Genomic DNA, 21136 nt, shown 5'->3' on the forward strand with positions numbered 1-21136 from the left:
GTCTGGCCCTTTGCCGCCGTTTCTGTGCGTCTCCATTTCTCATCCGCGTTTGTGGGCTCGTGGCCAGCCAGGTCTACTCCTCTGGCGCGACACAAGACAGGAAGCTGACATAAAAGAATGGAGGGGGGGTGGGGCGAGGGGGCCTGTTAGGTACACCGGAGCCGAGGTAGGAGCCACCGACTGGGGGCCGGAATTCCTTGTTTCGGCTTGTAGGCGGCCATGGTGACAGGAATACGGTGACCTTGCTGTGATCCCGTGTCACTGACAAAATGTTACTGGGTGGGGGGCATTACAGGACAGGAACCAGATCATTGTGATTTCCCTCAGAATATGGCTGGATTTGGAATCTCGCCCTATCTACTATATACCCCAAACGTGGAGTGAGCATCTGCTATCCCCTGTGTAGTGTCATCAATGGAAGCCAAAATGCATCCTGACAAGTGGTGAACAACCCACTCGAGGTTCGACTGACTAGTCGACTCCAACTTGAAGTCGACTCATCGCTGATCACTGGTTTTGGGCACGTTGTTTTACTGTTAGTCAATTTTTGTTGTTTCGATGACAATTTGTCAAATTACATCTTTACGTGACACTGGTTCATGGTGCTACAGAGGTTAAGGGTCACTGACACCATTGATTAATCAACTATGACTTTCGTCACATTAGTGGCATCGGTTAAAAATAATAATAATAATAATAAAAATAAAATCTGCAGTTGTGCAGCCCTGAATGGTCACTAGAAAAACATTAATGCTCTGCACAATACAGAAAAAGAAACACATCAGAAACCGGATACACATACAGTATAATGCAGCCTAGTCGACTCGAGCTTGAAGTCGACTAGTCACTAATCACTTGTTTTTATCATCTTGTCTTTCTATTCAACAATTTTGGTTGTTTCTATGACGATACATCAAAATCTGTCCGTACGTGACACCAGTTCATAGTGCTATAAGGGTTTGGGGGTCACAGATGCCATTGACCAATCGACTTCGACTTGGCTTTCATCACATCAGTGGCGACGGTTAAAAAAAAAAAAATCATCAGCTGTGCAACAGTTAATGGTCACTGGAAAAACATTGATGCTTTGCATGATACAGAAAACGAAGCACGTTATAACACGGTTCCACGCATAGTGCAGCCTAGTCGACTCGAGCTTGAAGTTGACTAGTCACTAATCACTTTTTTTTCTCTTCCGATTAGTCATTTTTTGTTGCTTGAATGCCAATCTGTCAAAATGTGCGTCGACGTGCCAGCGGGCCGTGGCGTTCGAAAGGTTGAGGGTCACTGACACCATTGACTTCGATTCTTCGACTTGGCTTTCATCACATCGGTGCCGACGGCAAAAAAAAAATCATTTGTCTTATCATTTGTCTAATCATAATCTTAATGCTCAGTAAAAAAAGTTTGGGGTGTTTTGTATTCCAGTTTGAAAAACACATTTATCTTAACCTGATATCATGTCAGTATCCATTTATTTGTTCAATAGTTGTTACGGGAAATCCACCAGCTGACATTGATCCAGTATGTTGTAATTCTGCAACAACAATGATGTAATTAGAGGCGCCTGAGTCGTCTTCCAAAACATCCTTGGCATCAATGCGACAGACAAATTAGAGTAGCTGCACTTCCTAGTGGTGGAAGTTTGTCAGATGTCGCACGTTTTCCTTTCTCAAGTTCTCTTATAAACACGCGAGCCATGGCCTGTATTCGTCACTTCTCTGGAGTGGTTATTGACAAAGTATGACGCTGAGGTCCAACTCCTGTTTACACATCATGACAAAATTCCGATTACCATGGTTGGCCCGCAGCACAAAACAACAAACACAACACAGCTTGATGAACCGCGTCCACACTTAATGTCCAAGCGGAAGGCAATCATGACACTGATTGACTTGCATCCTTGTTATGACCAATTCAAAACAGCCCTGTGCCACAAAATAACAACAAAAATGTACTTTTTACTTATTATTTTTATAAATTACTGCTAATATGTCAACTGTGAATGCATCATCTCAGTCACGTTTACACAGCAGGAAGTAAAGCCTAACAGCTAAGTAGCACCTCAGATTGATTTCATTCTTTCTTGAGAGTTGAATGAGTTTAACCAACAGGCCATTTTACAGTGTACTATCCGGATTACACCATTTAATGCTCAGTTTAATTTTTCATCCAGAAAGACTTTCAGAAATCGGACAGTGCCATGAGGGGTGCCCATTTGGTGGTGGCAGATCTCCTCTCCAAACAGGACATACGTAGATGCAGTAGAATGGATAAAAACACATGATTGTCTTATTTAACAGTATTAACTCGCCTCTTAATTTGTGTTATAACATAAAAGTATACTTATCATGTTATCATCTTTCAGGAAGCAATGCGGCAGGCGGTCCATGAATCAGTTCCTCATGCATGAACCCATGCCTGGTGATGAACTCAGATGCAGAAGGGCCTCCACACTGGCCTCAAGGTACACTGCTTCTCCCTACTGGAAGTATTGAGAACTGCCAGGAGAACCGAAAGGTACCTGCACAAGAGAAGATTGGCAGTTCTGTAAACAAATGTGTTTTTTAAATTTTAATTCCAAAGTCATTGCAGTTGGAGGATTGTGGTTGTACATTTTTGGTAACATTTGGTAAAAAGATTATGTTTTTAAGATCGAATATAAACTGAAGCATAATAGCCAATAATTATTAGTTTTCAAACAACCCGTTACATTTTAAACAAAGACTACACACTCGTCTAACTTTTAAGTAAATATATCGACAAATTGTTGACAGACTCCAAATAAACAACTTGCAGTATATGTCAAAAATCTTTTTACCTTTTTCGTTATCTCCAAATTTGTAAGTCTCAATGTAACAGTCCATCTGAAAAAAAGATTCAAACATGTAGTAAACTTTAAAAAAATGTGAATTTTTGTTCTATTTGTACGTCATTGGTAGGAACTAATATCCGCCGCAACTTCGCGGCAATCACACGAAAGAATAATGTAGTTACACCAAAACAGGAAGTCGATGTCAAGCGAGTCATCCTCTCCTTAGAGACTGGAGCAAATTAAACAGAACAGGACTTTTAAACATGGACCAAAGCGATCTCGATTCGGCAGGCGAGATGGTGATAGATTGGGGTGGAAGCGCCACTGGAAATGTAAATGCTATGACGAAGGTGTCAACTCTTTTGACGAACGTCCATACTGGTCTGCCGCCCCCTGTTGCAGATCCTCTGCAAACGAGCCTCGCCGAAGGGGACTACCACTACTACTATTACGGCTGCGATGGACAAGATGACAGAGGCTGGGGGTGTGGATACCGCACCATCCAGACTATGGCTTCCTGGCTGGGATATAATGTGAAACCTCGAATCGAAAACAAACCTCCACCTAGCATTCCAGAGATCCAACAAGCCTTAGTGTCCATGATGGACAAACCGAGCTCATTTCTGGGTTCTAAGGAGTGGATTGGGACATTTGAAGCCTCTCTGGTGCTTTCTTATTTTTATGATGTTCCCTGTAGGTTGGTGCATGTCAGAAGTGGAGGAGAGCTCGAGCAGATCGCCATAGAAGAGCTCCATCAGCACTTTGGCAAACGCGGATGTCCTGTCATGATGGGCGGGGACAGGGACAACTCTTCAAAAGGGGTCTTGGGGGTGTGCACCGGGGGCGCTGGGAGCTACCTGCTGATCGTGGACCCCCACTACTATGGAGGTCAGCTGGAGAGGGGAGAGGCACAAAGGCGAGGCTGGGCAGCGTGGAAAAGATTGGCGTCTTTCAATCAGTCTTCTTTTTATAATCTGTGTTTACCTCAGACTGGCAGAAAACCCACCTGAACTCGTAAAATGAACATTGTGTGGGGCTCGTGATGAATGAAGTAAACGTATGTTATGAAAGTTTTGTTCAGCTCATTTGTTTCTTTCAAACTTAGGGTACTAAAAAATCCAAAGTTGACATTGAGAAAGGTGTCACAATCTAAATAGAATTCCAAGATAAACGCAACAGTTGTTTTTCAAACAACTGTTGTTTTTACTTAATTCAGTTATCGAATGTCGGTGCAAAATAGCTTTTTACAAAGCATACAGTTAAATTAGTTGCTACAGGACGAACTTTTTTAAGTAAAGGTTTGTAAATCTAGTAGCAAAAGTGCTGAATGGGCCTCTTGGTTTTTTTTCACGGCAGATTTCGCAATATATTCTGCATGTTGTACAGTAGTTGCCTATATGTGCGATCTCTGAAGCAGAAGTCATTGACTCATTGTACTGAACTTCATTCCGTGGTTGTTCAACAGTCCCCTCTGTTGAACAAAAACCTCTACTACTGAACTAGGATGAGCTGAAGTTTCATGGTTCAGTATTAAAGTTTCACGCTTTAACATGCCATGTTATCAAGTTCAAACATGACAAGTTTGAGTTTCACTTCCGCGTATGGCCAAACCAAAGCGATTATTTCCGTTTCAGGTCATTGGCGGTGTCCTTTTTGTGAATAATATGGATTTAAGACATTTTGATGCCAATTAAAGTTTTAATTTTAGATTTATTGACTCAATGCCTTTTAAGGATCGACAGGGAGCCTGAATTGTGCTGCATTCGGGGAAGGTTGGAAGTTGACCTTTGCGACCTCCGACAAGTGAAGTGCACTCGAACGCCCCTCTGAACTGGGAGGTCCGAGTTCCGGAGTTGGAAAAAAAGGATACCAACTTCACCCACCAGCCTCCATCCGATGTCACTTGACAATGGCGCACCGTCATTGAGACACAGACCGTGAATAGCAAAACATAATTTGTACGATTCTAAACATTCGTATTGCTTTATTTATCCATCCATTATCCGAGCTGCTTAATTTATTACATTGAGTTAACTCCACGTAACACAAGATGCCGTCATCTCCCTGCATGAAGTTATTTGGAGGCATGTAAGGAAATCATGAAGAGGATTTACTGGAGGTCAGAATGCGCTGTGATGAAACAGAACAATTTGTCGGAATCAGCCATCTTTGTTATTTAAATTCACCTCGAACGCTTTGAGTTCGAAACTGGGACAATCCGATTGGGATAAATAACCCCGACTTCCTACCTTCCGCGAATGCAGCATAAATGCTTATAATAGGAACGTCGCCCCTACTAATATGGCAGCTACTTGGGCACGTCCGTTAGCCGCGCTTGTGTAACGAGTCTGTATATCTGTGATTAAAACGTGAAATTAATCCCTTCTAACGTGACATTGAACTTTTTGTCTGGTGCGGCTGCGAAAGACTTGTACAGAGCCAGCATTTTGACTTATAATAGTCTTTTTTTACGCAAGCATTTGAGTACAGACTCGAGTTTGGAGTACTTTCGCCAGCTCTGGTTGGCTCGCCGCTTGTAGTGTGCAGTCACGTGGTACCACACGGACGGCCATGTTTCAGAAACACAAACAAGACTAGCAGGCAACACACATACACGCACGCACACACACACACTGATGCGACCGTTGGAGGAAGGCAAGGAAGAACAAAAATACGACATCGGCCACGGAGCACGGCTTCCCGGGAGTACCATCGTGTCGAACGAACGCGTTGACGAGTGTTCGGATAGCGACGCGTGCATTAAATCGGCTGTAGGCGACGCAGCCTGGCTGGTGCTTGCGATTGGAAACAAGTGAAGGTAAGCTAAGCCGCGCTTGCAAAGCTCCTGGTTCCTCATCGCGACCTAGCTGCCTCGCGTTAGCAGCCGTGCTAACATGGCGTCGCCGCGGTTGACTTTTGGGACTCCTCGCGCTTTTGCTCGCTCTCTTTCGCTCGCTGTCTTTTACTCTCTCTCTTTTTCTGCTTTCTCGCCCTCGTCGTGGACTTTAAAAGCGAGCGCTGGCCGTTGGCAAGCAGGCCCGCAGGAGCCCCACACTCCGCCCCCCTTTCCGCCATCATAGCTGCTTGTGTCATTTGAACCTCGGAGGCCTCGGCCATCGACACCGAATTTCGACGCTACTAGCTGCGGACACCGCACACTTTGGATCAGGGTTCGACAACCGCCCTCGATCTGTGCCATTTATTCTTTCAAGCAACACCCCGCACGTTACTAGTTTCACACCACCAAACAATGTGGATTGCGTGAGTCAGCGCGACGTCTTTGCTGTTTATTTTGCCACCAGTTCACATTGAAGGTGCACCAGGGAGTGAAATCGGGTTTTATAAACGCCGCGTTTTGAAGTCAAAGTGCTTTGCAGAGCAAACACGATCAAATACAAATGTGATCGAAAAGACGGCGAGCTTGGAGAACTACCCGAAATCTTTGAAATAGCTTGGAGCTTTGCAGTAGTGGAAACTAAGTGCTGGCAAAGTCACTGCATCAATTAATGTAATTCATTATCTAATTACTCAACATCAAATTTGATCATCCTTTTGAGAATGTATAATTGGCCCAAATACTCGCCATTTATTTTCTAATCCCTGCCGTCCTCAGTAAAAGCACTATTTTAAACATCTGCCCCCCCCCCAAAAAAATGCCCAAATCGTATTTTTGAGAAAATTTGTTCATGCTCTCTGCTCTTTATTATTATTTTTTAAACAACACCTAGCTACCGTTTTTTAAACAACCCTTAGGTACCGGTAAAAACGTCTAAACCAGAGTGAAAGTGGCTTATTGTGTACTGATTGTCCAACCAAATTGACATTCATCCAAAATAACGTATTTGCTCAAATTACCTTTTAATAATATTAGTATGTGTTATGATTAAGACTTGATCTTTCAGACTCTGATCATGTTTACCTTTTTAAGCAATAATTGCTACAACATGTCTAGAAAGTCACAATGTCCTAATCACTTTAGAGCTATTTTTGGAACAGCGCCAAGGGGGCTGATCATGTGGTCCTCATGGGCACCACCTTGGTGACCCCTGATGTAAACAATCACAGTGAACATTTCCTTTTTTTTTAAATTATGCCACGTTATATACCCGCTTCAGTGTTTTTTTTAATCTTTTATTTTTTAAAGAATATTATTCACGGGTTTTTACAGTAGGTCCCCACTGCACTCTCTTGTAATGTCACTATCCACTTAAAGTTTGATGAACAGACATATTTCAATTTAGAATCAATTTGATATTTTTCACAAACTGATAGTCAGTCTTTGGGTTATTCATTCTTTCCAATTATTATCCAATCCAAAGTGTAGCTTGGGAACTTTCCCCATACAGTGTTTAATAAATACAGAAAATGCATTTGGAGAGACTCCAATCACATTATACAACCACAATAATAAATCACTTCAAGGGGGCATAGTCCTGTGAGGTGTGTTCTCACTGTCAACAAAGATAATAAAACAGGACTGCTCCGCAATTAAGAAAAATTCTCTTGTCTCGTACAATTGTGTAACCACGCCACATGATGGCTGATTTAAAGAAGTGGTGTGCAAAAATGTGTCAAGAATTGAAGAAAATGGAGCCGACTGGATGTTTGTTTTGTTACTGTGACGTTGTTTTTAAGGGAAGTCGCTGCGCCCCAGCGGATTTCTCTCAACATTGAAAGAGAAGTCTGAGGTTTCAGATTTTTGGCGCTTGCCTGGAAATAGTTTGCTGTCCCATTTTTTGATTTTTTTTTTTTTTTAAAGGAAATGTTCGTGTGTATTTTCCCCCAAACCGTCCGTGTGATGTGATGGATTAACTGCTGCCTTCCACTTCGCTGTTTTAAAAATTGGACATCGCTGCTGTATATTTAAAAAAAAAAAAAAATATATATATATATATATATATATATATGTGTGTGTGTGTGTGTGTGTGTACCGGTATGTATGTATGTGATGCATCAGGGTGTGTTCATCAGTTATTTGTTTTCTTTGATGTCTATTCCAGTGGCGGAGAGGAAAGGAGGACAGGAAGTCAAGGCGTTACCTGGACGGTCGTCTCCGCCAATCCACATTTTAGTCGGAGCGAGCGAGAAAGGCGCCAAGAAAAGGGAAAGGAAAGGAGGGCGAGCACGGAGAAGAGGAGTGCGGGTCGCGTCTGCTCTCGGCAGCTGTTCCGGCAGCCTTTTTTTTCTTTTTTTTTTTCTTTTTTTTTGAGGCGCCTGTGACTTTTTTAATTTTTTTTTTTTTTTGATGAAGTGGTTCAGGTTCTGAGTTTAAATGTGAGATCTAACTGCTGTAAAAACAAAACAAAAACGATTGAGCGAGCGCAAGGGAGCAAGTGAGAGATACTTGCAATTCCTCTTTTTTGTTCCATTGATAATTTCCAAAGTTCCTTTTTCTTTCAATGTTTTGCAACCTTCATGGTCTGTGAGTAGCAGGAGCTTCCATTCTCCAATCTGTCGTCAAAGCCCTCCCGAAGCGAGCACGGACTGATAACCTGGTACCCCTCAAGCACCTACAACTGGCAGCTATTCTTGTGGATGTGTATTTTTTGAGGTGTGTTGGGGGGGGGGCGCCCTGTGACCACAGCTTAAGCACCACTCAGCCTTCTAGTCACCCAAGCCTAACTAAACCCAGCCAGCTCCAGCCTGGTCCAGCCTGCTCCCACATCTCTGGACGGGGTACGCCCGCTTCTACACGCGGCTTAAAAATATGTCAACAATAACGACGTATGACGCTAAAGAATGCGTTTGCTTCCCAGGTACTCACATCTGTGTGGACGTGAGGAATATGACTGCTGAGACTCTCAACTTCGGCCCAGAATGGTGAGCGACAGCGCAGTTTTGACACCGTTGCACACCACAACCACCCAAAAAAAAAAAAAGTTTCTCCATACAAAAGGAGTGTGAGCATTCTACGTGCCAAACAATATGGCTTCAGAGTTGAGTTGCACGCTATTTGGGAGAACATGCCAGGTGCGATGTGGGTGTTGAATAGTGCGAGGGCAAGATTATTGCGATATTTAACATGTACCTAAAGAGGATGCCATTGAATGAAAGAAAGAGACATTTTTTTCAGGCGCCAAAATCAGCAGTTTTAATGTATTCTTATCTCACTATTTGTAATGACATGTAATTTTGTGTTTGTGTGTGTGTGTGTGTGTACCAATTTTTATTTATTCATTTATGTATATACTGTATATATTCACACACACGTATGTCTCTGTCTCTTGCTCTCTTTCATATACATATATATCTCAATATGTATATTTTTTGTAGTCGCACACCTTTGCGATACATATATTGCACACACTGTTATTGCAATGACCCCCCCAGCCCCGCCACTCCCAATCTATTGTGCAGCCTTGTTTAAGAGTATTGTTACTGAGTCTTTCGTGGTTCCAGTGGCTCCTTTTATTAATCCCAAAGACAATTCAAGTTGAATCAGTGATTGATTTCAAGTCGCCACGGAGACATCGTCCCTTCCATTTCCACCTTGCCGGTGGGTGTTTGTGCGGCGATGAATGGGAGGGAGGTGTCGCCTGCCGTTTGGTCACACTCCATTACTAACTAGTTGTGAACGTTCCCCGGTACGCGGCCAGACGGGGAGAATATTTCTCTCTTTCGCCTCGGCACATCTGCAGCCGCTTGCTTGCATCTGACTCTGGTCCTTATTTTGCTATTCTTAAGAAGAAGAAAAAAAAGGGGGGGGGGTGCAGAGGGCGTCATGATTTGAATAAATTGGTAAGAAAAATTAGTTACTTCAGTTTGCCCTATGCGCACAAATGGATGCTTTAATAAATCCAGTGAGGGGATTGGAAGTTTTCACCTAATTGGCTTTGCGCTCTCTCGCTTTTCTCTGACTCGGCCGTGCTGCCGCTAACACCCGACACCCACCTCCTCTCAGAGGTACATATGGTTTAGATGTGGGCCTGTGAGTCAATAACGCTCCTCTGAGAGGCAAGTGAATGGAGCCATTGTTCAGCTGCCGGCTTTGGAAGCTGCTCCTTCTTGTAACAGCTTTTTTTTTTTTTTCTTTCCAGCTCAAATTGGAAAGCTAATATATTACGAAGCAGAGTGCATTCATTCAGTGTGGGGGCGACAGTTGACTTGCTACGGAATGCAAAGTCAGCAAGGTTTCTTGTTAAGTGTGTTTTGCAAATTCAGATGACAATTTAACAGTTACACAATCGCTCTTTTCCTGCCTCCTATTTAATCTGGCATTGTTTATTGTAGCACAGATTGCTTGTGTTTGTTAAAAAAACAAATACATTGGATGAGGACCTCGGGAAAAACATGACGGTCCATTAAATCGCAATTGCAATATTGAGGAAAACCCATCGGGTTGAGCTTTCAGTCTGATTTGCTCTCATTCTCTCGTCTCGCTCGAATGACAAATTGATGCTCAACGTTTTCTCCGTGCCCGTCCGTCCCAACCCCAGGCTCCGTGCACTGTCCAGTGGGGGGAGTGTGACGTCCCCCCCTCCCTCCCCCCCCATGCCAAAGTACAAGCTGGCCGACTACCGCTACGGCCGAGAGGAGATGTTAGCACTTTATATCAAAGACAACAAGGTAGGTGGCGCCATTCCTCGCTCCCGCGTGGCGTAGTTCAATGTGCTCGCCATCTTTCGAGTACCGTAGTTGTTTTCCCGCCGGTTGGCCGATGACGCCGTGTTCTCTGAAGGCTCCGCTGTTGTTTTATCTTAGGTCCCGGAGGACATGCAGGATAAGGAATTTGCTGCTATTCTGCAAGATGAGCCCATGCAGCCGCTGGCACTGGTGCCTCTCACTGAGGAGGAGCAGGTCAGCCTCGCAACACAAACCGCAGTGACAACGTCAAGGTGAGCCTCTCCATTGGCTGACATTCCTCACATTCTTTCCCCCCCGCCCCCCTGCTCTTTCCCCCCCACTCGCAGAGGAACTTCTCCATGTCTGTGAATAGTGTGGCTGTTCTGCGGCTCATGGGAAAGGGGGCGAGTGGAGCTGCCCCGGCCGGAGCGGTGCGAGGACGGGGCGCCGCAAGAGGCAGCAGAGGTACGATTGCTCCTTTGGGGAAAAACGAGGATGAGACTTCAAATGTGGCACGGCCAAAATAAAGAAATGTGCTCCGGCTGTAACTCCAGTGGTGGCATGGGCAGCTCTTTCGGGAAATGCTCAAGTGTTGATTTCCACCATCTTGGTGGAGCTCACTTCCTATTGAGCCGGCTTTGTGCAGCCACACATGCTTGAGTACGCGTCTGTGTGTTTGTGCGCGAACAGGCCGGGCCCGCGGCGAAGGTGGATTCTACCAAAGAAGTATTGAAGATGCCGAGGTTGGTTTTGGTCGGAGCTCCAGAGAGATGCACCGTAGCCAGAGTTGGGATGACCGGTAAGGAAGTCGGCACAGATTGGAATTCTCCCGTGAATAAGCCGCGTACCCGAGTAAAATACGCTCCTCCAAACCGGCCTTAAAAAGTTTTTTTTTTCCTCTCTCTCTGAATTCACATATGAACCTATATATGGTCCGTCGATTTGCTGGCATCCTTTATTACACTGCAGTTATTTTCTGAGTGCCAAAGATATTTTCATGGTTTCTGGTTTCTTCGAATTGGCTCTCATTTTAGAAAGACAGACATCTTTGGCGATTGTCATTTGAGGATTTTTAAAAAAAATGCTCGCCGTTTATTCTCCAGTAAAAGTGAAACAAGCTTGTTGTTTCCTGCGAACATTGCCAAATGTTCAAAATTCATGCTTGATTTTTCACTTGAAACATGGCTTGCATGTCTTTCACGATATTGCATAAAAAAAAACCAAAAGAATACTGTTTGGGCATGCGTGAAAAGAACCAATGTCAAAATCTGTCTATTTTTAGCCCATTTGTGAAGCCATAATGTGGAGTGTCTCAAAAACTTGAGCCAATTCAGAAGAATCAATGTCATTGTCAGAGTCACTGACATCAAATTACCCCAAAACCGCCGAAACTTTCTTGGCGCTCAAGCTGCTCGAAGCCGCTCATGCTGGCAACAGTCAGCTTGTTTTTTAGCGCCCTGAATTAACGATTGAATGTGACCTCAAGTTGTTGGCAACCGTTGGCAATGTAAACTAGCTTCCAGCTATGGAGCCTCGCCAGGCCCTCAAACATCCATAAAATGTGATTTGGCAGGGGGGAATATTTTTTTTTTTTCAAAAATGTGAGTGTTATCCACAGGAAATTACGGTTCTCTTTTCCCTTCCTTGTCTTACCACAACTTTAAGGAGATTGAATTCCGAGAACGTCCCCTTCGTAACCTGATCATTTCTTTGCTCCGCCCCCCAATTGTTAAATTGCAATTTTCAGAGGTGAGCGTCGATTTGAGAAGCCGCTTCGACGGGAGGTGGGCCGCCCTGGCTTTGAGGAGTCTGCAGGTCCCGGGGGTTCCGGCAGGAAGGAGTACACAAGGGCTGACAGCGATAACTGGCGCACCCTCCGGGAAGAGCAGGAGGGGGAGGAGGGCGAGCCGGCAAGCAGTTGGAGAGTTGCTGGACCCCGCAGGGACGGTATGATCAACACAAACACTTTCTATATTGAGTTGTACTCCTGTTATTTTTTTCTTTTCCCCTCCCCCTTTTGTTCAATGAATGTCTGATGTACGGCTTTATGAGACTCAAGCTAGATGTAGCGCTCACCCGTGGGTTCTCTTGTCAGATGGCGGTCCCCGCTCAGCAGGCTGGCGGGATCACGGCTGTCCAGGTGACAGTCGCCGCCGCAAATTCGATTTTGACTTCGGGGGTCCCGAGAACCTGGGCGGTAGTCGCCGGCGCGCCGGCAGCGACGGTCCGGAGGACGACAGGGACGGCCTGCCTGAGTGGTGTATGGATGAGGAGGATGGAGGAATGGGAACTTTTGACTCCTCTGGCGCGTTCATGCCCATGAAGGTGAGTTTCGATGGGCCGTGTGCAATTCAAGACATTTTCAAAAGGCCAGTACGAGTTTGTTTTGGTCTTGATCTCTGCGAGCATACCTTATTCAAGTTCCCCATTTCTTCTGGTGGACGTTTGTCAGAAGGGTGGCAAGGAGACAATCCTGGAGGAAGAGTTGGAGTTCAAGGGCACTGAGGAGGAAGAGGAAGAGGAGAGTCCTCCCGACACGGAGAGAAACGGCGGTGATGGAGACAAAGATAAGGGTCAGTCGATTCCTCCTGGTGGTCTGCGGCACAGATTACCTGCACCTTGTTGCTTGTAGTTTATTCAGTGCAGCTGCAGCCGGGATGTGGTTGCCTGCACACTGCGTCTGGGCTGTCATGTTACCCGCCCCACCTTCACATATGTTCATATTCTGCGTATCGTGTACTAATGTGTGCCTGTTTGATTCATTACAATTTTTGTTTTCTTTCCCTAAATCCATTTTGCGCTATCCTTACACTAGCTTTGTTTTTTTTTATCTTTTCATCTGCGAAAACGGGTCACTATAAAAGGTGACCTGGCGTGCTCCCGTTCTGCATTTCCCTGCTGGTCATTGTTTTTCCTCGCCGTCTCTTGGACAAGCTGTGCCCATTTCGTTGCGCCTTGTACAATACAATACAATGGAGCTATTTTGATTCTCCGTTAATCACTTTTCTTTCCTTCCTTCAGAGAGTAAGGAATCCCCATCAGCTGCAGTCGATGGGGAGGCAAAGCCAGCGGCGCCTTCCTCCTCCCCTCCTGCCCATTGTGCCCCTCCATCCCTGGAGCCCCAGCCCAGCAACAGTGGCCCAACAGTGGACACGGCTCAGCTGAGCAGCAGCCACCCTTTAAAGGAGAGTAGCCCACCAAGTGAAGGTACGCGGCGCTTTCTTCGAGGGCACGGCAGCCTTTGTGAACGCTCTTCTCAGCTCATCGAAGCCGAGAGCAGTCAAGAGTGGCTCCTGTTGACATTTTGGTTTGATATCCAATATGTTTATCTGCAGCGATTGAGTATCTTGTTTACTGAAACAGCTGCTCTCACTTGGTCACGTGGCTGCACCGCCCCAGACGGCTGACGTGTTCACCTTGACCTAAAATTGAGAGGGGGGAAAAAATCCGAGGCCTATTGCTTTTATTTGTGTGTCAAATGTGACTCTGGTTGTAGGATCCAAGAGCCAGGTGAGCCCGAATACTGCCGCCCCCTCAGTGCTGCCTCCACCACCGCCATCTTCTGCTGCTCCACTCCTCCCTACGTCCGGGGTAGGAGACACTGAGGACGACGAGGGCATGAAACACCTGCAACAGGTATGGATCGTTCCTCCTTGTATGCAGTCAAACGGCAATCTGAGAGCTTAATTTGCAAATGGGGTCTTTTGCTATTTTTATTATGATTTTTTTTTCCATGGGTTTGATCAAAAAGGATAGATACAACTGAAAACACATTTCATTATGAAAGGAGAGGGCAAAAGCAAAAAGCAAAAAAAAACATGACGGGGTTCATGCAGTCCTGAACACGAAACGGGTGAGTTGTGTGGGCACTATGACATCACTTTCAGTCAACAGCAGAGGGCACTATAGGACAAAATGGCGGCGCATTGAAATTGATGAAAATGGCTTTTTCTTCTCATTGCATGAATGTAATAATAATCAGAATATCGTGTTGAGACTAGAAAATAGTTTCATGCTTTTGCTAAATTAGCTTTTTTTTTTTTTTTTTTTTTTTTTTGAGGCACTATGACATCACTTTCAGTCAACAGCAGAGGGCACTATAGGACAAAATGGCGGCGCATTGAAATTGATGAAAATGGCTTTTTCTTCTCATTGCATGAATGTAATAATAATCAGAATATCGTGTTGAGACTAGAAAATAGTTTCATGCTTTTGCTAAATTAGCTTTTTTTTTTTTTTTTTTTAATTTTTAGTTGAAATCGTACAGAAAATGTTCATTTTTGTTTTCCTTTAACATATAAAATTGTAACAAATCAACTGTAATATTAATTGAACAATTGTGGACTAAGAGGGGAATGGGTCAGGAGAGCCGATTATTCGTTCACTTGTTTTGTAGCCTAAAAACAACAGTATAGTCCAAAATTATTGTGAATACATATAAAGAAAGCTTGAAGCAGTTTAAAATGTTTTAAGCTTACTCACGTCGCTGGTGTTCATTGGGGGTGCGCCTTACACTCCGAAGCACCTTATAGTGCAGAAAATATGGTAATTTGTTCAAAGAGAAACTGACAGAAAGTTGTGTGAGCTTTAGGGTTGATCACATTAACTTCCAATCAGCCAAGACCATGGAGTGTTAATTTATTCGGTAGTCTGAACTGTGCTGTTTTCTTGCCAGTGGTGTTTCAGTGGGCAGTGTGTCGCAGCTGGGCATTACCCAGACAGTGTCAACGGGGCCTGGGGTACGTGGAGTGAGTGGTCGCCCTGTTCAAGATCATGTGGGGCAGGAGTTGAGAGTGCACAGCGGGACTGTGATGACCCAGTGTAAGTTTTTTTTTTTTAAACTACTTTTTACTGAAGTGTATATACTCACATAAGTCATTTGGTACACTGCACATTGTAATTAGATCCAATGCAAGAGTAATGCTTTGAAAGGGGACGTCAACCCCAAAATCTTCTTGACAAGAATATGTTCTATACAGCACCACTTGTCTAAATATGCCAATCTGATTCATAATCTGTTAACAACCATTTACGGCTCACCCATTTTCTAAAGCTGAGCCATGATTGGTCGTTACTTGAACCCTGAGTAACTGTGATGTCATTTTCAGTCGACAGCAAGTAACAAAATGGCCGCGCACTGATTTGGCCAAAAATGGGTGGATTTTACTGCTTAACTCATCTTCCACAAACGCACTAGCAATTAAAATTCAGTGTTTAGACAAGTAAAGACGCATATAACAAATTGTAAAGAGAATATTTTGGTTGACTTCCATGTAAAACAAACAAAAAAAATTACTTTTCGATTCAGTGCACTAAAGATGTTTCACCTCTTTTCAAAAAGTTTATAGTGGTCCTTCTTCTCCTGGCGGATTCAACAAGACCCTTGCTGATTTCTGTCTGTTCTTACTAACAGTGGGTAACCTCACTGGGCCTTTGTTCAATTCACCAGGAGAAGAAGGGTCACAACACCTGAGCTTGAAGATAGAAATGTGAGGCTGAATGTGGTCATCCTGTACGTGGCTAGTTTGTCTAAGAAACTCCAAAAGATGTTTTTTTCTTCATACAAAACCTGGTTCACACCAAGGCCAGAAACCCTGAGATGCAAACTCAGCAAAGTGGTTCATGCAGTGCAGTATGGTGAGGAGTCCGATGGCCTCTTTTTTTTTTTTGGTCTGTGTCTAGGAGGCGGAAAAGATGGTGGCATCGTTGCAGGATACATCTTTAGAAGAGGAGTGTTTCACACAAGCTCTGCAGCAGCAGCAGCAGGAGAGCAGGAACACCGCAGCCGCTCTGCCTCTGTCGCACGAGGCCGCCATGAAGTGGTTCTACAAGGACCCACAGGGAGAGATTCAGGGTAATTCCTCTCGACGTGGATTTGCGCAGCGTTTTATTTGGTCGTGGGTGACAACGAGAACCGAAAGAATCCGGCTCTCTGCCCAGGTCCATTCACTACTGTGGAGATGTGCGAGTGGTTCCAAGCAGGCTACTTCACCATGACCCTTTTGGTCAAGCGGGGCTGCGACGAGGGCTTCCAACCCCTGGGCGACGTCATCAAGATGTGGGGCCGCGTCCCCTTCGCCCCGGGGCCCTCCCCGCCGCCCCTGCTGGTGAGACAGCCACCACCGACGCAGCGCCCGCAGCCCACCAGGGGGCCCGCCGGGACTGTGAGTCAGAGCTCAGCCAACATAGACGATGGGAAGGGGTGGATGCACAAGGGAGGGAAGATGGATAGACAGGCCACGGTAATAGATTTTCATCTTCTCAGGATTAACGGACGCCCGTGCATGCAGAAAAGACACTTTTGATCCGTGTTTGTAGTTAGAGATGCTGGCTTTCTTGTTTGCCGAGGCGTGCCGCTGACGAACTGTCCTCTTGTCAACCACCCCCCTCAGGGAAACCTGGACCAGGAGCGTCTGAAAAAACAGCAGGAGCTGGCGGCGGCAGCTCTTTATCAGCAGCTCCAACAGCAGCAGTTATTCCAGCTCATTAACAGGTGAGTGCCGACAGCCCTCTGCGAGCGTGAGCTCGGAAGACAAAAACTGCGGAGGGCCTTTGGCGCGTCAGCCCGCGTCATCAGTCGGTCTTTGCTCTGCACAACGCAGGTGCAGTGAGCAGGGTATGATGCCTTCGATGAACAGGTCAATGTCAGTGCCAGATACAGGGTCCATGTGGGACATGTATACCTCAGCTTCACAGCCGTCAGGTGCGCTGTTTTCGACGAGTGGGGGATGTGAGCAAAGCATACACATAAATGGCAGTGGTGCCATGCTTAAAATGCCCTTTTTGCGCGTACCATAGGTGGTGAAGCCAGTCTTTGGGACATAATGAATCGTTCTACTCAGGGTCCAACTCTGGAACAGCTTCAAAAGGTTTGATGTTTGCTGTTCAAACGATTGCTTCACTGCTCGCCGAGTTTTTTTTTTTTTTTTTTGTCTCTCTCTCTCTCCCTCTCTCTCTCTCTCTCTCGAGTTAATGTTGCGGTTGTAACGTACTCCATCCAGCTCCAGCAGGAAAGGCGAGACGCTGAACTCAGGGCGAAGCGGGAGGAAGAGGAGCAGCAACGCAAGAGGAGGGAGGAGAAGAGGAGGCAACAGGAGGAGCAAAAGAGAAGGGAGGATGAAGAGCTCTTCAGACGCAAGCAGGTGAAGTGTTTTTTTTTTTCCCCCCATTTCTCCCTCAATCCGTTTTGCCCCGGCTGACGGCCGTAACGAGCTTCGGTGTCGTCGGCAGCAGGAGCTGATTTTGAAGTTGCTGCAGCAGGCCCCACAGCAGCAGGGGCCAGTGGCAGGCAGCGTCAGCTGGAGCGGGGCATCTTCCTCTGGGCTCTCGAAAACGGGGAAGCCCCTCTCTTTGCTGGAGATGCAGCAGGAGACGGAAAGACTCCTGAAGCAGCAGCAGCATCAGCAGCAGAGAGCCCAGCAATAGAGGGAGCGGGTAGGCCTCGCTATTAACCATTATACATTTCTTGTATTTTGCCTGCATCAGGGTTGTAGTAGGTTGGGATTTTCTCATTTTTATTTTGGTTTGACGATAGTTGCTTAAGTTTAGTTAGTTTTGATGAGTTTTAATACTGGTTTAATTTGTTTTGATCAGTTTTTTAATTTTGGGGGGAGCGAGAGAGCGATAAAAACCCAATTCCAATGAGGTTGGGAAGTTGCGTTCAACCATTTTACCAAATTATCCAGATAATAACATGAAGAATAAAAACAGAAATAAAATAGGGGTTTGGGTGGGGGGGGCGAAATCCAGTGGCCAAAAAAAGCACAACTGCGTGTGAAATGTTAATGCTCTTTTTGTTTCCGATTTGCAGCACTCGGGCATGTCAATGGGGAGTTCCTCTATTGGAGGCCAGTGGGGGGACGGCGTTGGCATCTGGGGTGGGCCTGGAGGCATGGAGGGCAAAAGTGGCAGCATCGGCATGTGGGAAGAGGCTGTGAAGAACCAGGCCAGCCTGCGCGGTAACAGCAACAGTAGCTTGGGCTTAAAGAACAGTCGCAGCAGCCCTTCACTCAGGTCTGTATGTTGCCCTTGTGGTGCTTTCATTTCCGTACCGTTCCGCTTGCATCGCGTTGGCTCCAGCCCTTGCGTGTGTGTGTGTGTGTGGGGCCCCTCCAGTGAGCAGTACATGATGCGTCGTAAGCGCACAGATGATGAGGAGAATCTGCTGAAGCTGTTGCAGGGCATGAAGCCTCAGGACGGCTTCACCACCTGGTGTGAGCAGATGCTGCACACCCTCAACACTTCTGCCAGCAACTCCTCTTCTCTGGATGGTAACTTTGCTGCCGTCACTATTTGGACAGAGGAAGAGGGCAATGTGATTGCGACGCTTTGGTCCTTGTGTCACAGTTGCTACGATTGTGGCCTACCTGAAGGGGGTGGAGTCTCCCTTGGCAGTGTTGGACTTCATCCAGTCCTACCTGGGGGACACAGTGGAAGCCAAAGAGTTCACCAAACAGTTTCTGGAGCGACGTGCCAAACAGAAGGGCAACCAACTGAGACAGCAGCAGCAGGTAAACTGCAGCTGAGATGACATAAGACAAATTTGACTTTGCTGTCTTGGTCCCACACGTGAAATGCTTTTTGTTCTGAATGGTCTCAGCTGTCAAAGGAAGTGGCTGGCCTGAACATGAACTTCCCTCTGCAGGTAAATACGAATGCTGAAAGCGAGTTGCAAGCCGTCGCGTGGCTCACACTGCACTATTTTGCTTTTATTGACGTCTTTTTCACAGGACACGATGCGAGGTATGAACGCTAGCGCCCTGCAGTCAATGTTCCAGGCCAATCACATGGGCAAGGCTGGTCTCTATGACAACCAAGGAGGGAAGATGAAAAAAAAACAGCCCATGATGCTGCACTCGGATCCCAGCATCTTAGGTATGTCATCTCACAAACTCCCCTGCATATTTATAGCTGTGGTTCTCGTTGGCCACGCCTTACCAACTTTTATTTATAGAGCACTTGAAAACAATCACGGCTGAATACTAAAGTAATGTACATAAAGTTAAAATCAGGCATATCAAAACAAAGACAATCAATGAATAACATAAAAATAACTAAACATAAAAACAGTGAACACAATCAAACGCTAAAGCAACGCGGATTTTCATGCTGAGTCGAAAGTCAAAGAATATAAAAAAGATTGAATGACAAAAGAATCTCAAAATCAATTCTAAAATGTAAAGGGAGGCCACAATTGAAGTTATGTGTTCCCTCCTACGAGCTCCAGTTAGGAGGTTCGGAGGCGAGCAGCAGAATTTTGGACCAACTGGAGACACTTGAGGGAGGACTGGCTGACTCCAAAGTAAAGTCCATTTCAGTAATCTGGTCGAGATGAAAAGAAGTGCTTTTGTGAAAGGCGAGGTTTACCTTTAGCCAGCTGCCTAAGATAAAAAAAATAAAAAAAAACTGGGTTGAACAGCAGCATCAATTTTCTGGTCCAACTTAAAATCACTGTCCCAATTTAAAACCCAAATTCCAAAATGTTGCCTTTTAATGAAACTCAAGTTAACAGGGTGAGATGTACAAGGGCCTAAACAACACAACTTGTTTTCTTTTCATTGAAGTTGAACATGTTTAGTGCCATCTGGGCTTTGATATCCTCCAAACAGGGCAAAAATGACCTTAAGGAGAAAACCTCCTTTTTGCTTAGTGGGACATAGATCTGCCCGTCATCCACATAGCAGTGAAAGTTACTACCATGGTTTCTTAAGGTGGAACCCAGGAACCCAGGAGAAGCAAACACAATGAAACAGCAAGGGGCCCAAAATTGAACCCTGTGGAACTGTCTCTGATAGATGGTTCGCCCATGCGTGCATTGGTTTCTTTAAAAACAACCTTCTCCTCCTTTATTTTGAAAAATGTATATAGATTTGCAGGAAGTAAACGGATTGGCCACTTGGAGAAGTAATGTGGATGCCGGTACTTTGGTTCCATTAGCGTCTTCCATCGCCCACTAAACATTTTTTTGCACTTCATCGAATTAGCGTTATTGACGCGTCCTACTACTGACGCAACTCCTGCTTCCCTGTTCCTTCTCCTGCCTGCAGGCTACTCATTCCACAGTACGGCCGAGTGTCTGAGCCTGAATGAGATGGAGATGGTGGAGGATTACTGATGTGACGCAGCGCAGCAGCAATAGCTACCTGAGGCCTTTTTTGTCTTTTAATCAGACAAACCTGATGACGAATGTGCACTGCTAGGGGAACCCGGGGCGGGGGGAAGGGAGCAGGACTAAGAGGAGGTACGCGGTTTGGGGGAGGGGCGGGGCTTGTCTGCGCCACTCCTCTTGGGGTTGTGACAAAAAGGGGCTCCTTGCTGCACCAGTTGAGCAGGGGCAACGGGGGCGGGGTGGGGGCATGGGTTTCAAAGAAACATGGGTATCCTCTGGCACTCAACATTTTAAGCACCTTATACTGAACTAATGCACTTTATTGAGATGGGATTTGAATATTTCTTTTTCGTCTGTGTGTGATTTGTGACTGCGTGTGTGTGCGTGCGCGCTCAGAATCAGTGTGCACGCGGTATGTGTGCATCACAACTGGAAGTGTTAACACGGGCGGGGGTCTTGGTGGGTGGGGGCGGGTGTTGAGCGTTTCAAAGTCGGGGACCTTTAAGTTGAGAGCAAATCCTTTTTCTCGAAAGACAAACACTGTTGATATTTCTGTTTTGCATTTTTTTACGTTTATATGAAAAAAGTAAAGCTATTGAAAAGTGGATTATAAAAACTTGAAGATTTGCACTTGCCTAAAAAAAAAAAAA

General features: G+C 45.5%; 1 protein-coding gene across 1 annotated transcript; it reads left to right on the forward strand.

The window, feature by feature from the left end:
- Positions 1 to 5419: 5419 nt before the first annotated feature.
- gigyf1a (GRB10 interacting GYF protein 1a) lies at positions 5420 to 21136 on the forward strand. The gene is given in 25 exon segments (XM_019868672.1): positions 5420 to 5633; positions 7816 to 8491; positions 8572 to 8635; positions 10252 to 10381; positions 10517 to 10612; positions 10726 to 10843; positions 11069 to 11177; positions 12126 to 12325; positions 12474 to 12703; positions 12831 to 12951; positions 13400 to 13585; positions 13875 to 14014; positions 16061 to 16232; positions 16319 to 16620; positions 16771 to 16871; positions 16981 to 17081; positions 17177 to 17247; positions 17380 to 17520; positions 17612 to 17812; positions 18189 to 18391; positions 18494 to 18648; positions 18725 to 18888; positions 18978 to 19022; positions 19108 to 19252; positions 20425 to 21136. Coding segments are annotated over 23 exon segments (3234 nt in total). The 5' UTR covers positions 5420 to 5633; positions 7816 to 8491; positions 8572 to 8600; the 3' UTR covers positions 20493 to 21136.

The sequence above is a fragment of the Hippocampus comes genome, unplaced genomic scaffold, assembly GCF_001891065.2.
Source record: "Hippocampus comes isolate QL1 unplaced genomic scaffold, H_comes_QL1_v1.1 scaffold382, whole genome shotgun sequence".
Lineage (NCBI taxonomy): Eukaryota > Metazoa > Chordata > Actinopteri > Syngnathiformes > Syngnathidae > Hippocampus > Hippocampus comes.